Raw genomic sequence first — 15,679 nt, 5'->3', positions numbered from 1 at the left:
TAGTAATGATGAAAAAGCTTTAGATGTTCTGCTCACTGTAGATGATAATCCTCATACATCTGTCTTGAGTGGAGCAAACCAAGCGAATACCGAAGTGCGTACACATGAAATCATGTTACAATCGTAGACAAGGTCCATTTTGTTTCGCCGAGGCCGATTGTAATAATACGTAATTTAAAGTCACCTTGATGTGACGTTCCCAAGCTCACACGACCACACACACATTTAGGATTTTACCCGCGCGGTACATTTTGGGTAACCGATAATGAAGATAACTTTAACGTTAAATATCACAGCGAAGAACAATCCTTTCTCAAAATCGTTTGCAGCATCATTTATGAATTGGAAAGAGCTTTCAAATGAGCCCCCACACAACCCCCCCCCCCCCCCCCGGTGCCATTTGGGGGTGTTTTTTTTTGGCGTTAACTGATAGATTTTATGACCCCATTAAATCCCACCAAATTTCAACCCTCAACCTCAAGCCGTTCAAAAGTTGTGTGTGTTCCGGAACTTTTAGTGGGCACTGTACACGCACTGTACACACACACACACCTATCTCTCGCGAGAGATCATTCTTGTTTAGTTTGTTTTCCCAGAGCTAAAGAATGAGAGAGTGCGCGGGCATGCTCGTACACGCTCTCCATCTCTTTCTGTGACACTGTCTGTAGCCGATTGGACAGTGTCAGTGATGTTGCACACCCCCTTGCCAATTACACGCCCCATTGACATTTCAGGGGGATTTTTAAATGTCTGGCGCCAAATAGAACGGCACCGATCTCTAAATAACGGAGGATAGGAAATCAGGGTTTGATGCAGAACTGCCTATTACATGCTGTACTCAGCTGCACATGTATGGACAGGTGAAAGGTTCTCTTTAATTCCTGTGATATGCTGTTTTGAATACTTTGAGGGGTGCAGTTTTTAAAATGGTGTGATTCATAGGAGGTTTCTAATATATAGGGCCCTCGACGCCACTTCAGAACTGAACTAGTCCATGAAAAAAATAAAAAAAGGCTTTTGAAATTTTCTTGAAAATGGGAGAAACTGCTGCTAAAGTTCCAAGCCTTGTAACATCCTATAAAAATAAGTGTTCAAAAAAACAAAGCAAACATAAAGCAGACATATGGGATCTGTGAACTAGTAGCTATTTCGTGTGGTATTACTATCTGTTCTGCAAGCAGATAGAGAAAGTTTGCCAAAAATAGTATTTTTTATAAATTTAAATGTAACGTTTGGTGTTTTTCACAAATCCACACTGAATGTATCGACCAAATTTTACCACTAACTTTAAGTACAAATGTGTCACGAGAAAATCTTCGAATCGCTTAAAAAAATAAAAAGCATTCCAAAGTTATTACCACATAAAGTGACACGTCCGATTTTAAAAAAAAACGGCCTGGTCCATTAGGCAAAAACAGGGGATAATGTTATCGATAAAATGAATATATAGGATAATGATATGTATATACACAAAATATGAACCACCATGAGTGTATATGCAAAAAAAAACAAAAAAGATTAATTAAGCAGCCATATGGGAGATTTTTTTTTTTTTTTGTGGAGGCATGTTAAATATTCTTAAAAAGTTCATTGTAAGGGTATGTGCACACGACAATGCCAAATACGTCTGAAATTACGTAGCTGTTTTTAGGAGAAAACAGCTCCAGAATTTCAGACATTTTACAAGTGCACGCGTTTTTCACGGCGTCTTTTACGGATGTAATTGGAGCTGGTTTTCTTTGGAGTCAATGAAAAACGGCTCCAGTTACGTCCCAAGAAGTGTCGTGCACTTCTTTGAGGCGGCCGTAATTTTCTGCGCCGTCTTTTGACAGCGACGCGTAAAATGACAGTTCGCCTGCACAGAACATCGTAAGGCCCATTGCAAGCAATGGGCAGATGTTTGCCGACGTATTGGAGCCATCTTTTCAGGCGTAATTCGAGGCGTAAAACGCCTCCATTACGTCTGAAAAGAGGTCGTGTGCACATACCTTACTAGTCAGTGGTCAAGGCACCTAGAGCCCTGTTCAGTTTTTTTTTTTTTGCAATTTCGGCAGCGTTTGACTGTGGGCAAAAACAGTTTGGAAACTAGTGCTGCTGGATTTCTGCCTTCCACACATTGCAATGGGAGGTCAGAGGCGGACATCGCAGCAAGAAATTACATGCTGCTTTTCCTTCCCCGTGAGCAGCCAGAAGCCGCCCGGGAAAGACCTGCTGCCTCCCATTGAAGTCAATAAGGGGCGATTAGGGCCGTTTGTTTGCACGGATTCCAACTCAGTTTCCATGTCAAAATCGGCGCCAAAAAACTGTGAACAGGGCCCAATAGTGCTTATTTGATGAGACATTCCAATAGATTCAGGTGATTGGTTGGCATCTATTCAATTGGAGTTAATCTTAGTAAGTTTGGGTTTAATTTGACTGGTAAAAAAAAATATGGGAAACACTCTTAAACCTTGAACCCGAATGACATTAATAAAACTAATTAAAAATGTTTAATATACCTCCACAAATATGAAAGTCTTCTATATGGCGCTTTGATTTTTTACATTTACTGCAGTTCTTTTTTTGTATATATACTTATTATATATATTTTATAAGATAGTGTTAACCTTTTCCCACTGTTACTTTTGACCTTTCTGACAGAGCCTCATTTTCAAACCTGACCTGTGTCAGTTTAAGTGGTAATAACTTTGGAATGCTTTCACCTGAGTAAGGCCTCATGCACACGGCCGTGCCCGTAATCACGACCCGCAATTGCGGGCACGGCCGGCTGCGGGCCGCATTTTCGGGCCGTACTCCCATACAAAGTTCCACGGAACGGACACCTACCCGTAGCAATACGGAAAGGTGTTTGCGGCAAATAGGACCGGGCGGGTCCGCAATTACAGAGATTTTTTACGGTCGTGTGCATGGGGCCCAACAGATTGTTTACTCGTGACATTCTACTATATGTCAGAGGTAAAATTGCACTATTGCAGAGGCTCGGATGTGAAATAATAAAAGAAACCCGAGAAGTGACACAATTTCGGAAACTACACCCCCCAAGGCATTCATTAAGGGAAGCAGTGAGAATTTTGATCCCACAGGTCTTTTCCAGTGCGCTGCGTGCGTAAAATTGCAATTTTTGCTTGGATATGCCATTTCAGTGGCAAATATGTTGTGCCCAGCTTTCGCCACTGGGGAGACACCCCAAAAATTGTTAAAAGGGATCTCACGGTTTGGAAAATGCCCTATATGTGGAAGTAAACTGCTGTTTGGGCACGCTGTAGGGCTCAGTAGGGAGGCAGCGCCATTTGGCTTTTGGAGCGCATATTTTTCTTGGTAGTAGTTTTGTTTGGAGTATTACTGGTGTTTCAGTTTATAATTTGGGGGCATATGTAAGCTGGGCAGAGTACATCAGGGCATAATCAGGTGATATAATAATGGGGTAAAAAAATAAATTAAATATAATAATCCATTGATGTGTCACACTGATAAATGGTGTCCTTTCTTATCCCCCTTTTGGTCCACACTCCGCACCTTTGCAGTTTGTGGAATTTTGCTGGGAAAGTGTTGTCCTGGAATAATACGGGCACCCTCGCTTACAGAAGATATGTTTGAGCCCTCCCCTTCCTGGTTCCTTATTAAGGTCATCTCTTGAAACAGACTTGTTTCCCTTGTGTAGCGCCGATGGCCGCTGACGCCGGCATCTTCCTTCCCCTGGCGGCCGCAAACCTGTATGTATATATCGCCCACACCCACTTCCTTCCTCTATGGGACACCGGTGTGCTCTGCCTCCTGCCGAAAGGACCCGTAGGGTGCGGTATCCATAGTATCGTATCCAGAGTCCAGCGTCCGGGCCGAGTCCTACATCCTGAATCCAGTGTCCAATCGGGCACCAGCCTGCTCCCGGCAATCGGGCACCAGCTTATATCTACTACTAACAATCTGACTGTGTCCTGCTGCCTCCAAGGTACCATCTTCCTGTGACTACATTGCACCTGTCTGGCCAGCAGCTACTCTGTTACCGCAGAGTAGCCTAGTGGGTCCACAAACCCCCTGGTCATGACACCTTGGGCTTGCACAACTGCATATTTGTTCTTACCAGACTTATGGGAGCCATAACTTGTTTGATTTTTACATAGACTTACTGGTATGAGGGCTGTTAATTTGCAGGACGAGCTGTACTTTTTATGGATTCCGTTATGGTGTACTTGCAACTTTTTTCTATTTTTTGGGAGGCAAGGTGACCAAAAAATTCAGCAATTCTGGCATCGTTATTTAGAGGGTTCGTACGATTCCGGCAATACCAAATTTATATTGCGGTTTTGTTTTACAACTTTTTGCACAATAAAATTACTTTTGTAAGATAAGAAAAAAAAAACTATTTTCTCTGTCGCCATATTCTGAGAACCACCGTCATCTGAGCTGTATGAGAGCTTGTTTTTTGCAAGAGGAGTTATAGTTTTTATTGGCACCATTTTTGAATACATGCAACTTTTTGATCACTTAATTTCAATTTTTGGAAGACAATGAGACCATAAAACAGCAATCCTGGCATTTGTTGTTTAGGGTTTTTTGTGTTTTGTTTTTTTTTTTACGACGTCCACCGTGCGGGATAAAAATAATATTTTAATAATTCAAGCCATTACGGACGTAGTTTTAGCTCAAAGTTTTTAATTTTTACAAGAAATACAGGAGAAAAGGCACCCCAAAATTTGTTACGCAATTTCTCCAGAGTAAGGAAATACCCCATAAATGGTCGTAAACTACTATTTGGACACACGGCATAGCTCTAAAGGGAAGGAGCGCAATTTGGTTTTTGGAGTGATGATTTTACAAGATTAGTTGTCAGGCACCTAGTTGCATTGCGCTGCAATACTAGTAAAGTGGAAACCCGCCAAAAGTTACCCCATTTTGGAAACTACACCCCTCAAGGAATTCATCTAGAGGTATAGTGGGCCTTTTGATCATACAGGTGTTTTGCAGAAATGAGTAAACAATAGAAGTTGCAAATTACAAATTGAAATTTTTCCACAGATATGCCATTTCAGTGCCCAATATGTTGTGCCCAGCTTGTGCCACTGGGGGTCACACATCCAATAAATTGTTAAGCGGGTTCCACAGAGTACAATAATGCCTCATATGTGATCATAAACTGCTGTTTGGACATACTGCCAGGCTCATAAGGACTGACATTTTGATCACAGATTTTTCTTGGTAGCAGTTGTGTTTGGGGTTTTACTTTTTGTTTCAGTTTAGAATATGGGGGCATATGTAAGCATTGGAGTACATCAGGGCATAATAGAGTGATTTAATAATAGGGTAAATAAATAATAAAGTTATGGATTTGAAGCAATCCTTTATGCACAGGGCAAGTGTAAATGGTGTTTTTTCTTACCCCCATTTGGAACACCCTCTGCACCTTTCCCTTGTTGGCAGTTTGGGGAACTTCACTGGGAAAATGTTGCCCTGCTACAATAGGCAGCCTCGCTTCCAGCGGAGATGACGTTTTGGGGAAGATATGCTTGGGCCCTCCCCAGTTACGAAATATTAGGAAGAATTAAAAAATTACCTCTTAGGCTGGATTCACACAAGCATGTTTGGTCCGTAAAGGACGGAACGTATTTTCGGCCGCAAGTGCCGGACCGAACACACTGCAGGGAGCCGGGCTCCTAGAATCATAGTTATGTACGACGCTGGGAGTCCCTGCCTCGCTGCGGGACAACTGTCCAGTACTGTAATCATGTTTTCAGTACGGGACAGTAGTTCCACGGAGAGGCAGGGACTCCTAGCGTCGTACATAACTGACGCTAGGAGCCCGGCTCCCTGCAGTGTGTTCGGTCCGGGACTTGCAGCCAAAATACGTTCCGTCCTTTACGGACCGAACATGCTCGTGTGAATCCATCCTTAAAACTAAAAGGAATACTCCCATCTGGCCTGCACATTAAAATAGCACTTAACCGTTATACAATACCATAAGTACACAGCCAGCTTTATGAACCATGGCTGTGGTAAATCCGGGGTATTGTACAAAATACCTGCGCTCCAGTATTGCCTAATATTTGAAATTTGAAAGCATAAGCAGCACAAGGCACTAAAATCTCCTCATCTCAACTGCATCTACAGGGTAAAGCAAACGATTGAAAAACTACTGGACCTTAAAAATTTGTCTGGGCAATGATTTAGCATCGTGTTCGAGAGTTGTAACATTTTGTTTTTTTCCATTTATGGAGCTGTGTATGGGCTTGGTTTTTGCGGTACGAGCTGTACTTCTTATTGGTACCATTTTGGGGTACATGCAATTTTTTTTTTCACTCTTTATTCTATTTATGTGAGGCAAGGAAACCAAAAAAATCAATTCTGGCACGGTTTATTTATTTTTTTACGCCGTTCACCCTGCAGTATAAAACATGTTAACTTTATTCTGTGTGACGACACAATTACGGCAATACCAAATAGAAATCGTTTTTTATGTTTTACTATGTTCCCATCATAAAAGCAATTTCTGAAAAAAAAAAATGATGTTTTAGTGTCGCCATTTTTGGAGAGCCATAACTTATTTTGCATCAAACATATCTCATTCAGCCAACCAGACCCCTACTTTGTAATGAGATGCAACAACTCAGAAACCGTGCTGTCTACAAATGGGTGTCTCTGATTTGGCTATTACACAGTCACGTTTCAAGGCTCTAAAAAGGGTAGGACATTGACTTACAGGGTAGTTACCTAAAGGTAGCCCTAGAAATACAGTTTCTTTTTCTGGTATTGAGCCATTATGCATACCTGGAGACTAATGGAGTTGCCTTCATTTCATGTGCCATAAAGCCCGTACACCCTGCTACACAGTGTATACGGGCAATACAGGAAGAAAGTGTGTTCCCGTAGCTCCTGAGTTCCAGAAACAGCGTAACTCGCCATGCTATGCTGTTTACAAAACTTCTATGGGGGATACGGAAACAGTGTAGCTCAGCTGTCTCCATTCTTCCGACCACCGATCGGCAGTGAGCAGCGAGAGTCAGACAAGTTAGGATGGAGGTCAGGGAGACAGTTTCTAGAGATAGGTGCAGGTCCCAGAAGTGGGACCCGTATGTATTGGAAACGTATCCAATGTCCAAGATAGGAAAAGGGTTTCCACTTATAAAATAAACTTTTTCCTAACACATTTTAAATAGATATTGAACGAACATTTTCATATACTTACCACTTGAAAGATCTTTATTTCTTCTGACTGCAAGTGTCACGTGACACCGCACCCATCAGAAGTCCTTCCGATGGCGTCCAGACAATTCTTCTTTCTTCTTAACTTCCGAAAAAACTCCTCTTCCTGTCTGCTCCCTGAACGCCGGGTCAGTATGCAGTTCCTTTCGACGAAGCAGAAAACTCGCATATGCGCGTTTCAAAACGGTCTTTGAACCGCGCATGCACTGTCCAATGATACTACATTGCACCTGTGCAGACCTGACAGTCCCTGCTCCCGGCGCATTGCATGCTGGGAAGTAAGCAGTGCATGTAAGGAGCGGCCGGACCAGAAGAGCATAGAAACAAAACAGAGGAAAGTAAATAAACTCAAAGGTCAACAAAGGAGCATTATCACTAGGGGAGAAAAAAAACATACATGTCCTAGAATTGCCCCCTTTTTGTTAGAGGTAGTGGAGTTCCTTCATACACACTTTGAATTTCCACGACTTGTTACCCCTCAGTTGTGCCTCTTGGGCATTTTGAATGAAGTTATGCAGAGCCATTATGACAAGATATTTTTTCGCTTTGTTCTTTTCTGTGCCAGAAAGATTGTGATTATGGCATGGAAAGATACGGAGGGTCCGAGCTTGGCACACTGGAAGCAAATGTTGAACAATTATATACCCATGTATCAAAAACTATATCTCAGCAGAAGATGCCCAGATAAATTTGGTAAAATTTGGTCAAGGTGGTTAGAGACTATAGAAACTGCGGTCTAATTGTTACTTATTTGAATGAAAGTGGTTTGGGGGGTGGGAAGGTCAGAGCACTAAGATGAATGTGAGTGAATATTAGTTTGTCTAAGTCAGGCATTAACTGATGATATTTTTTATGTCCTGTATATGCAATTTATCTGTTTTGGATTGATGTTTATTCACTGTGATAATGCCTTACTGAATGTTTTGTTGGTATTTACTGTATAATTGTACGTGTTTTGTACAACAAAAGTTTTGAATATAACGCCTTTTAAAAAAATAAAAAAATATCTAAATGTATTAAATCCATCAGACATTCCCTTTAAAGGAGTTGTCTAGGACATTTAAAAAACAGGCTGCAGGGAGGGGATATGCCAAAATAACAAAATAAGTTAATACTCACCTGGTCAATCCCCGACCACTTTATCGCTGCCGTTCCAGTGCTCCCCGCTGGTCTGTTTACTTTTACAGGAAGTAATGATGTCCTGGGCTATCCATGTGACCATTGCAGCCAATCACTGGACTCAGCAAAGAATAACCTATTCTTGCCAGTATCACCTCTGAGGCCAGTAATTGGTTGCAGCAGTCACATGGATAGAAATGGATGTATTTACCTGGTAAGTAAAACTTATTTTGTTCTTTTAGCACATCCCCTGCCAGCTGCCAGAATTTTAAATCTCCCGGAAAACCCCTTTAAGAAATTTACATTTATAGTTTTATAAGTCAGGTGCAATACATTGGCACACATTTATTAATGCGGTCTAATATTTAGCAAAAACGTAGACCAGACAGCCCCAAAATGAACCAAATTTAGTGCATGTAGCATGATAATTTCAGCACATCTTGCATGACCGGTTATGATACTTTTCTCTTTCTTAAGTGTCAGTTTACACAGTTTTTTGGTTCAGATTTTGATGCGGAAAACGCATCTGAATCAGCGCTAAAAATACATCAGAAATCACCCCCCCCTTTGAGTCCAATGGGAGGCAGAGGCTTTTTTTCCCGGGTGTACTTTGGCTGCTTGCGGATAAAAAAAAAACGCAGCATGTTCTTTCTTAGTTTGAGTTTTTTGTTGCATTTTTTTTTTGCCAGCGGTTCTTACATTAGCTTCAACAGCCATGGGCAAAAAAATTGAAAGTATTAAAACACTGGCAGTTCTGCCTGCAAAAAAACCTCAGCGTGAACATGGCCTAATACCACTTTTGTTCTGGCTTATTTTGCGCCACATGTGTCCGTTTTTTGGTACATCCTCAAAGAAGCACTCTACTTTATTTTTTTTATTGCACCCTCCATTTGTACATTGGTGTTTCAGTGGGGTGCTGTGTGCAAAAATACTTACCGATCCCTGCATCTGGTCTTTTTCGAGTCCGGCGCCGCTCACGTGATCTGCTCTTTGACCTGTCTGGAGTCACTGTGCTTTTGAATAAACCGGAACTCAGGCTCTCAATGCATTCCTATGGGAGCCAGAACGAGGCTCCATAGGAATGCATTGAGAGCCTTACGTCCGATTCTCTGAACAGCAGCGATTCCAGACCAGGTTAGAATGAAGATCACGTGAGCGGCGCTGGACCCGAAAAACCAACAAGATGCGGGGATCGGTAAGTATTTCTACACACAGCACCCCACTGAAACACCAATGTACAAATGGAGGGTGCAATAAAAAAAAAGTGGAGTGCCTCTATAAGCCACCATCCTTCCCTGCTAAACCACGCCCCCTTTAAGTACCAATTTTAAAAAGTGTCTAGTGAGGCGCAATCAAAATTGCACTAATATTTGGCACATTTTTGGACACTTGCCCATTGCCTTTTCCTCTAACTTTGCCAAAAACAAAGACCGAGTTTATTTCAGATGAGATATACTATGGTTTTTGATGGTCTGTTATAATTACCTCTTTCAAGCATCCATCCAAAACACAATGAACAAACTGCTCCAACTTGAAGCCCAAAATTAGCTGCACCAAAACTAGATAGAGTTAGAGGAAAAATGTGATCAAAATTTTATTTTGACAAGTTAAAAAGTTAAAAGTAAATACATTTAGAATTTGTTGTTTTTTTTGTGGGCACAGCTTTCTCCCACACCGTTACTGCCAAGTGTGTGTATAAGGTTCCCTGCATACGTAGTGGATTTGTTGCAGATTTTTCGTCCAGGTTTGAAAGCACAAAATCTGCAGCGGAAGACTGTCGCAGGCGATTACATGCTGCTGAACAATTTCCACATGGATATCAGAGCATGCTGATGATTTTTAAATACGCTGCATTTTGTTTTGGATGTTCACTGCGTATGTCACCATTTTAAATGTATAAAGGGTTAAATCCGTAGCAATGTCAGCAGAATCCCAGACAAATTTGATACGTGTAGGTACCCTACTGTGTGCACATCTGCGTTATGGTTTTCCACTGTTGTGTTTCAACATGGGAACATCCTACGTGGTATTCGTCATTTTGCCGGACAAAATGGTACTGCAGGCTTTTGTCTATCAAAAACAACGGAGGCTCCGAGTGGAGCCTAAAATGCGGATATTAACAAACCATAAGAGGGGTATAGTTCTTTCACATAGGGCTCTTGCCTGAGTAAATATATTATAAAGACCCAAACAAAGTCAAAATTATTGTAGATTTTTGTAAGTAACTACTGTTTTTGGATGTGCAATAATACACTGAGGCTGGGTTCACACGACCACATTAATGTCCATAATGGACGGACGTATTTCGGCCACAAGTCCCGGACCGAAGTCAGTGCAGGGAGCCGGGCTCCTAGCATCATAGTTATGTACGATGCTAGGAGTCCCCGCCTCTCCGTGGAACTACTGTCCCGTACTGAAAACATGATTACAGTACGGGACAGTTGTCCTGCAGCGAGGCGGGGACTCCTAGCATCGTACATAACTATGATGCTAGGAGCCCGGCTCCCTGCAGTGTGTTCGGTCCGGGACTTCCGGCCGAAATACGTCCGTCCATTACGGACGTTAATGTGGTCGTGTGAACCCAGCCTAACATTTGACTTTAGTTAGAGGCTGAACCCCAGGAGACTATGACCCTGTACTTTATCCTGCTATACTATATTTTTTCGTATTGCACCTCGTATTTTGAATATGCCTTATTTCCTCACAGGCTGAGCCCACTCCATACTCACTGCAAAGGCCGGGATTGGACATAATTTAGCTCGTAGGCAGTTTAACCACTTGGATGGTGCGGTCGCTTTAATCTGCGACATCTAAGTCATTAGAAAGAGGGGGTGTGCCGACGGTTGTCATTGCAGCATGGGGGCCCTCAAGTCTGACATCTTTCAGCTACTTTTAAGCCTAGAGGCAGGGTTTAATAGGAGACCGTAAAAACACACAATATACTGCAATAAATAAGTATTGGTGTATATCATGGTTTCCCAAATGGTGGGTCGCGACCCCCAGGGGAGTCCTGTGAAGACCTCCGCAAGCCACTGACTGATGTCCTGGTTTCAAATATATCTGCGTCCTCAGGACGCAGATACATTTGAAATCCATGCTGGCTCAAGGAGCTGACTGCCTAAAGCTCCAGCATTCAATTTGCCGTAACCGCCTGTCTGCGCTTAGCCGCACTGCACAGAACGGGGCAGCAGAAGGATCTCCTCCACCAGTCGTGGGAACGGGCATAGCTGAGTACAAAGTTTATTTATATTTTTATTAGGCACTGTGGATGTGTGGAGGCAGCTATGGGGGCATTATACTGCGTGAAGGCAGCTGGGTAATCACTAAGATTGGCTGTACATCGATGATCGGTGTGGTCCCAATTGCGTGCTCAAATCACTAGAGTAAGGTGGCTGCAAGACTAACAAAAGCTACCTTAATTTTTTTTTAGCTACACAGCGCCACTCCTGAACGTTCTAGGAATTAGTGGGGGGGGTCTTAAATTTTTGAACCCTAAGATCAGGGACTGCGGTTGTAAAGATAGCCATACAAGCTACAATAAAATTGGCCAACAGAACCACAGGTCAGAAAATTGCACCATGCATGGACACCTACCTAGCATCTATCTGACAACTATTAGGCCTCATTTACACGAGCGTAATATACGCGCGTGCGACGCGCGTGCTTTTCACGCGTCGTACGCACCTATATTACTCTATGGGGCAGTGCAGACAATGCGTGAATTTTGCGCAGCGCGAGTGCGTTGCGTAAAACTCACGACATGTTCTATAATCGTGCGTTTTTTGCGCATCACGCACCCATTGAAGTCAATGGATGCGTGAAAACCACGAAGGTCGACGGAAGCACTTCCGTGCGAACTGCGTGATTCGCGCAAGAGCTGTCAAACTGAATGTAAACAGAAAAGCACCACGTGCTTTTCTGTTTACAAACATCCGAACGGAGTGTCTAAGAGATGAGCGAACCGAACTTCACCGGGTACGGCCGAACTCGTTTTGACCGAACCCGGCAGGAGACAGTCACTGTCCAGGGTGCTGAAAGAGTTAAACTGGTTCAGCACCCTGGACAGTGACTTCCGATCCAAATATACGTGAACGTGTAAAAAAAAAAAAAAGTTCTGACTTACCGATAACTCCCGGCTTCTTCCTCCAGTCTGACCTCCCGGGATGACAATTCAGTCCAAGTGACAGCTGCAGCCAATCACAAGCCAAGCACAGGCTGCAGCGGTCACATGGACTGCCATGTCATCCAGGGAGGTGGGGCCAGATGTCAAGAGAGGCGCGTCACCAAGGACGCGTCACCAAGGCAACGGCCAAGAAGTTCTCGGTAAGTACGAACCTCTTTTTTTTTTAAACAGGTTACTCGATATGGTGATCAGAATTCACTGTCGAGGGTTCTGAAAGAGTTACTGCCGATCAGTTAACTCTTTCAGCACCCTGGACAGTGACTGACGTCGACTAGCCTCATCTCTATGATGGCGGCTGCGCGAAAATCACGCAGCCGCGCATCATACACTGATGACACACGGAGCTGTCAAGTGCCGTTTGCGCACGCAAAACGCTGCGTTTTTTTGCATGCGCAAAACGCACACGCTCGTGTAAATCAGGCCTTACCCTGAATTTCAAAAAAGGAGAGGATGCACTTTGAAACCTTTGCCTTGGGCGCCAGGAGAGCTTGTCCCGCCCCTGCCTGCAGCAGGATAATGGATTTGCAGAGCTACCAAATGGGAACGAAAGATCTGCTGCAGCCCTGCATGTTATCTGTATCCTCATGTTATTATAAAACATTTCAGAATTACTATTTAAAGAAGCACTCCCGCAAAACTTTTTCACACCCCATATTTGAAAATTTGATGAAGTAAAATGTAAAGCACTCAGTAAGCCAATCCACCTCCATACATTTTACTTAGTCGAGTTTTGAAAACAGGGGGCGCTCTTCATTCTGTTCTTTGGAAGTTGTAGAAGCAACCGAGCAACGCTCCTTTAATTTTCCACTTGGATACAGTAGCCAGTGGCCGCCACACCATGCAGAATGGGGGTTGGGGTACCCCAGTTCTCTGGGACCAGCACCTATCCAACATTAATGCTATATCCTGTCAACATTCCATAAATGTGCGAAATGTACCCCTTTAAGTATTAAACTAAAATATTCTGGTAGGCAGACCAATAATTAACATTACAATTCTCATTACAAAAAAAAAAAAATACAAATTATAAAATTATTTTTCTTTTGTATTGATCACTTTTATTGTATGTTTAGAAATACTTACTTTCAGTAATAAGGTTTAAGGCAGAATCGTCTTCCAAATTCACCAGCATCCCTGAAGTAAAACAACATAACTACAAATTAAAATCCTAAACACCTGCGAAGAATGTTAAAAAAAAACGGGTATCATTCAAATATTAAAACAAATTTTTTATGTTCTAATACCCCTTTTAAAAGTATAAAATGCTGTAACATCAGTTCAGAGGGTTTTCCCACCAAAAGATTTTTCAATCATCTGCGATTATCATTTATGATGCTAAAAGACTGGTTCTGTCAAATGGAAACATTTCTAGGCCTTTAAGTGATAGAAGGTGCAATAATAGCATTTCGTTTACGATCATCTGAGAAAAACACATGTGTGGAAAGTGCAAATTCACAATATTTCACACAATACCAACGATTTTTCAAGGATAATATCTTTTTGTGTAAGCTACCTTCCCAATAAAGCTTTCCACAGGAAATAAAAATTGGAAAGGTTGTCATACGGTCGCCAAATCTTTGTATAATGCCAGCTTTATATACTGTGTGCCATAAAAATGTAAAGTTGCAGTTATCGCCTAGGCTTGTATCGGTTACCTTTGGTAAAAGGGAAAAAAAAATCAACACGCTTTGTTTATCCAAGCTATTCTGAGATTGTTTTGTTCGTGACACGTTGTACTTTATGTCAGGAGTAAAATTTGGTTGATAAATTCATTGCTTATTTGTGAAAAACACCAAAATTGAGAAAAATTTGAATTTTTCTAAATTTTAATGCATCTGCTTGTCAGAAAAATACCACACAAAATAAAGTAGTTACTGCCAAAAATTTCCCATATGTCTACTTTATGATCACATCATTTTTTGAACATACTTTTATTTTTTTAGTACTTTACAAGGCTTATAAGTTTTGCAGCAAGTTGACACATTTTCAAGAAAATTTCCAAAACCTATTTTTTTTTATAGGGACCAGTTCAGTTCAAAGTAATCAAAACCAGATTTAGAACGTTTCTTAATCATTTCAGCGTTTCACAGGAATTAAAGTAAAGTGGATGTGAAATATATAAAATGTCTTCTTTTTTTACAGTAATTCAATTTGAATCCACTTTGAATATTGAATCAATATTTATTGCCCAGATTCTGCAGTTTTTAGATATATCCCACATGTGGCCCTAATGTGCTAATGTACTGAAACACAGGCCTCAGAAGTAAAGGAGAACCATGTGGATTTTAGGGCCTTCTTTTTATTACAGTATATTTTAGGCACCATGTCAGGTTAGAAGAGGTCTTGTGGTGCCACTACAAAGGAAACATCCCAAAAAGGACCCCATTTTTAAAACACCCCGCAAAGAATTAGCTCGAATTTTTCTAATTTTTACAAGGAATACAGAAGAGAAGACTCGCAAAAATTTGTTACGCAATTTATTCAGAGTAAGGCAATACCCCATATGTGGTCGTAAACTGCTATTTGGACACACAGCAAGGCACTAAAGAGAAGGAGCGCAATTTGGTCTTTAAGTGAAGATTTTATAAGAATAGTTTTCGGACACCATGTTGCGGTACCAGTACAGTGGAAACCCCCGAAAAAATGACCCCATTTTGGAAACTAAAACCCTCAAGGAATTCATCTAAAAGGTATAAGTGTGCATTTTGACACAACAGTCAATAAAATTAATAATTCATGGATGTTGCAGTACGTGTTGAACCGATCCTTTATGCACCGGCCAGGTTTTTTGGGCCAGGTGTCACACTTAGATGTGGTGTCCTTTCTTATACCTTTTTTTTTTTTTAAATCACACTGTAATGATAGGGGTAGGGAAACGGACAAGTGAGCCCTAATCTACCCGCCACTCTGTCCCTGCCTACTTGCAACGACCCGCCCTAGGAGACGGGGTACAACTGGGCGGCGGTCCCTACGCTCAGTAAGTGCACGAGACAAACAGACAAGGGTACACAAAGCTAAGGGAAATGGGCAGTTGCCCACGGCAACACCGTGAGCAACAAGAGAGGTGAACGAGCCGAGTCAAACCAGGAGTGTACGAGGTACCAAACGCAGAGCAGGAGAGTAGTCAGTAAGCCGGGGTCAATATGGAGCAGAATCAAATAGTCAGAAGCTGTAGCTGGG

General features: G+C 42.0%; 1 protein-coding gene across 5 annotated transcripts in view; it reads right to left on the bottom strand.

Moving 5' to 3' along the window:
• MEI1 (meiotic double-stranded break formation protein 1) overlaps positions 1-15,679 on the bottom strand; it is a 957,414-nt gene that overhangs the window by 901,460 nt on the left and 40,275 nt on the right. For 4 of the 5 annotated variants that reach the window (XM_075833602.1, XM_075833600.1, XM_075833605.1 and 1 more), the window contains 2 exons: positions 13,583-13,633; positions 9,802-9,875 (listed from right to left, as the gene is read on the bottom strand). In XM_075833602.1, the coding sequence (XP_075689717.1) occupies positions 9,802-9,875; positions 13,583-13,633 (125 nt within the window). Of the gene's footprint in view, positions 1-9,801; positions 9,876-13,582; positions 13,635-15,679 lie in introns of those variants that run through there. The other variant, XM_075833604.1, reaches the window with a different exon arrangement.

The sequence above is a fragment of the Rhinoderma darwinii genome, chromosome 7, assembly GCF_050947455.1.
Source record: "Rhinoderma darwinii isolate aRhiDar2 chromosome 7, aRhiDar2.hap1, whole genome shotgun sequence".
NCBI classification, from domain to species: domain Eukaryota; kingdom Metazoa; phylum Chordata; class Amphibia; order Anura; family Rhinodermatidae; genus Rhinoderma; species Rhinoderma darwinii.
Note: the sequence above shows the minus strand (reverse complement) of the source record. Positions and strands in the feature narration are given on the sequence as shown.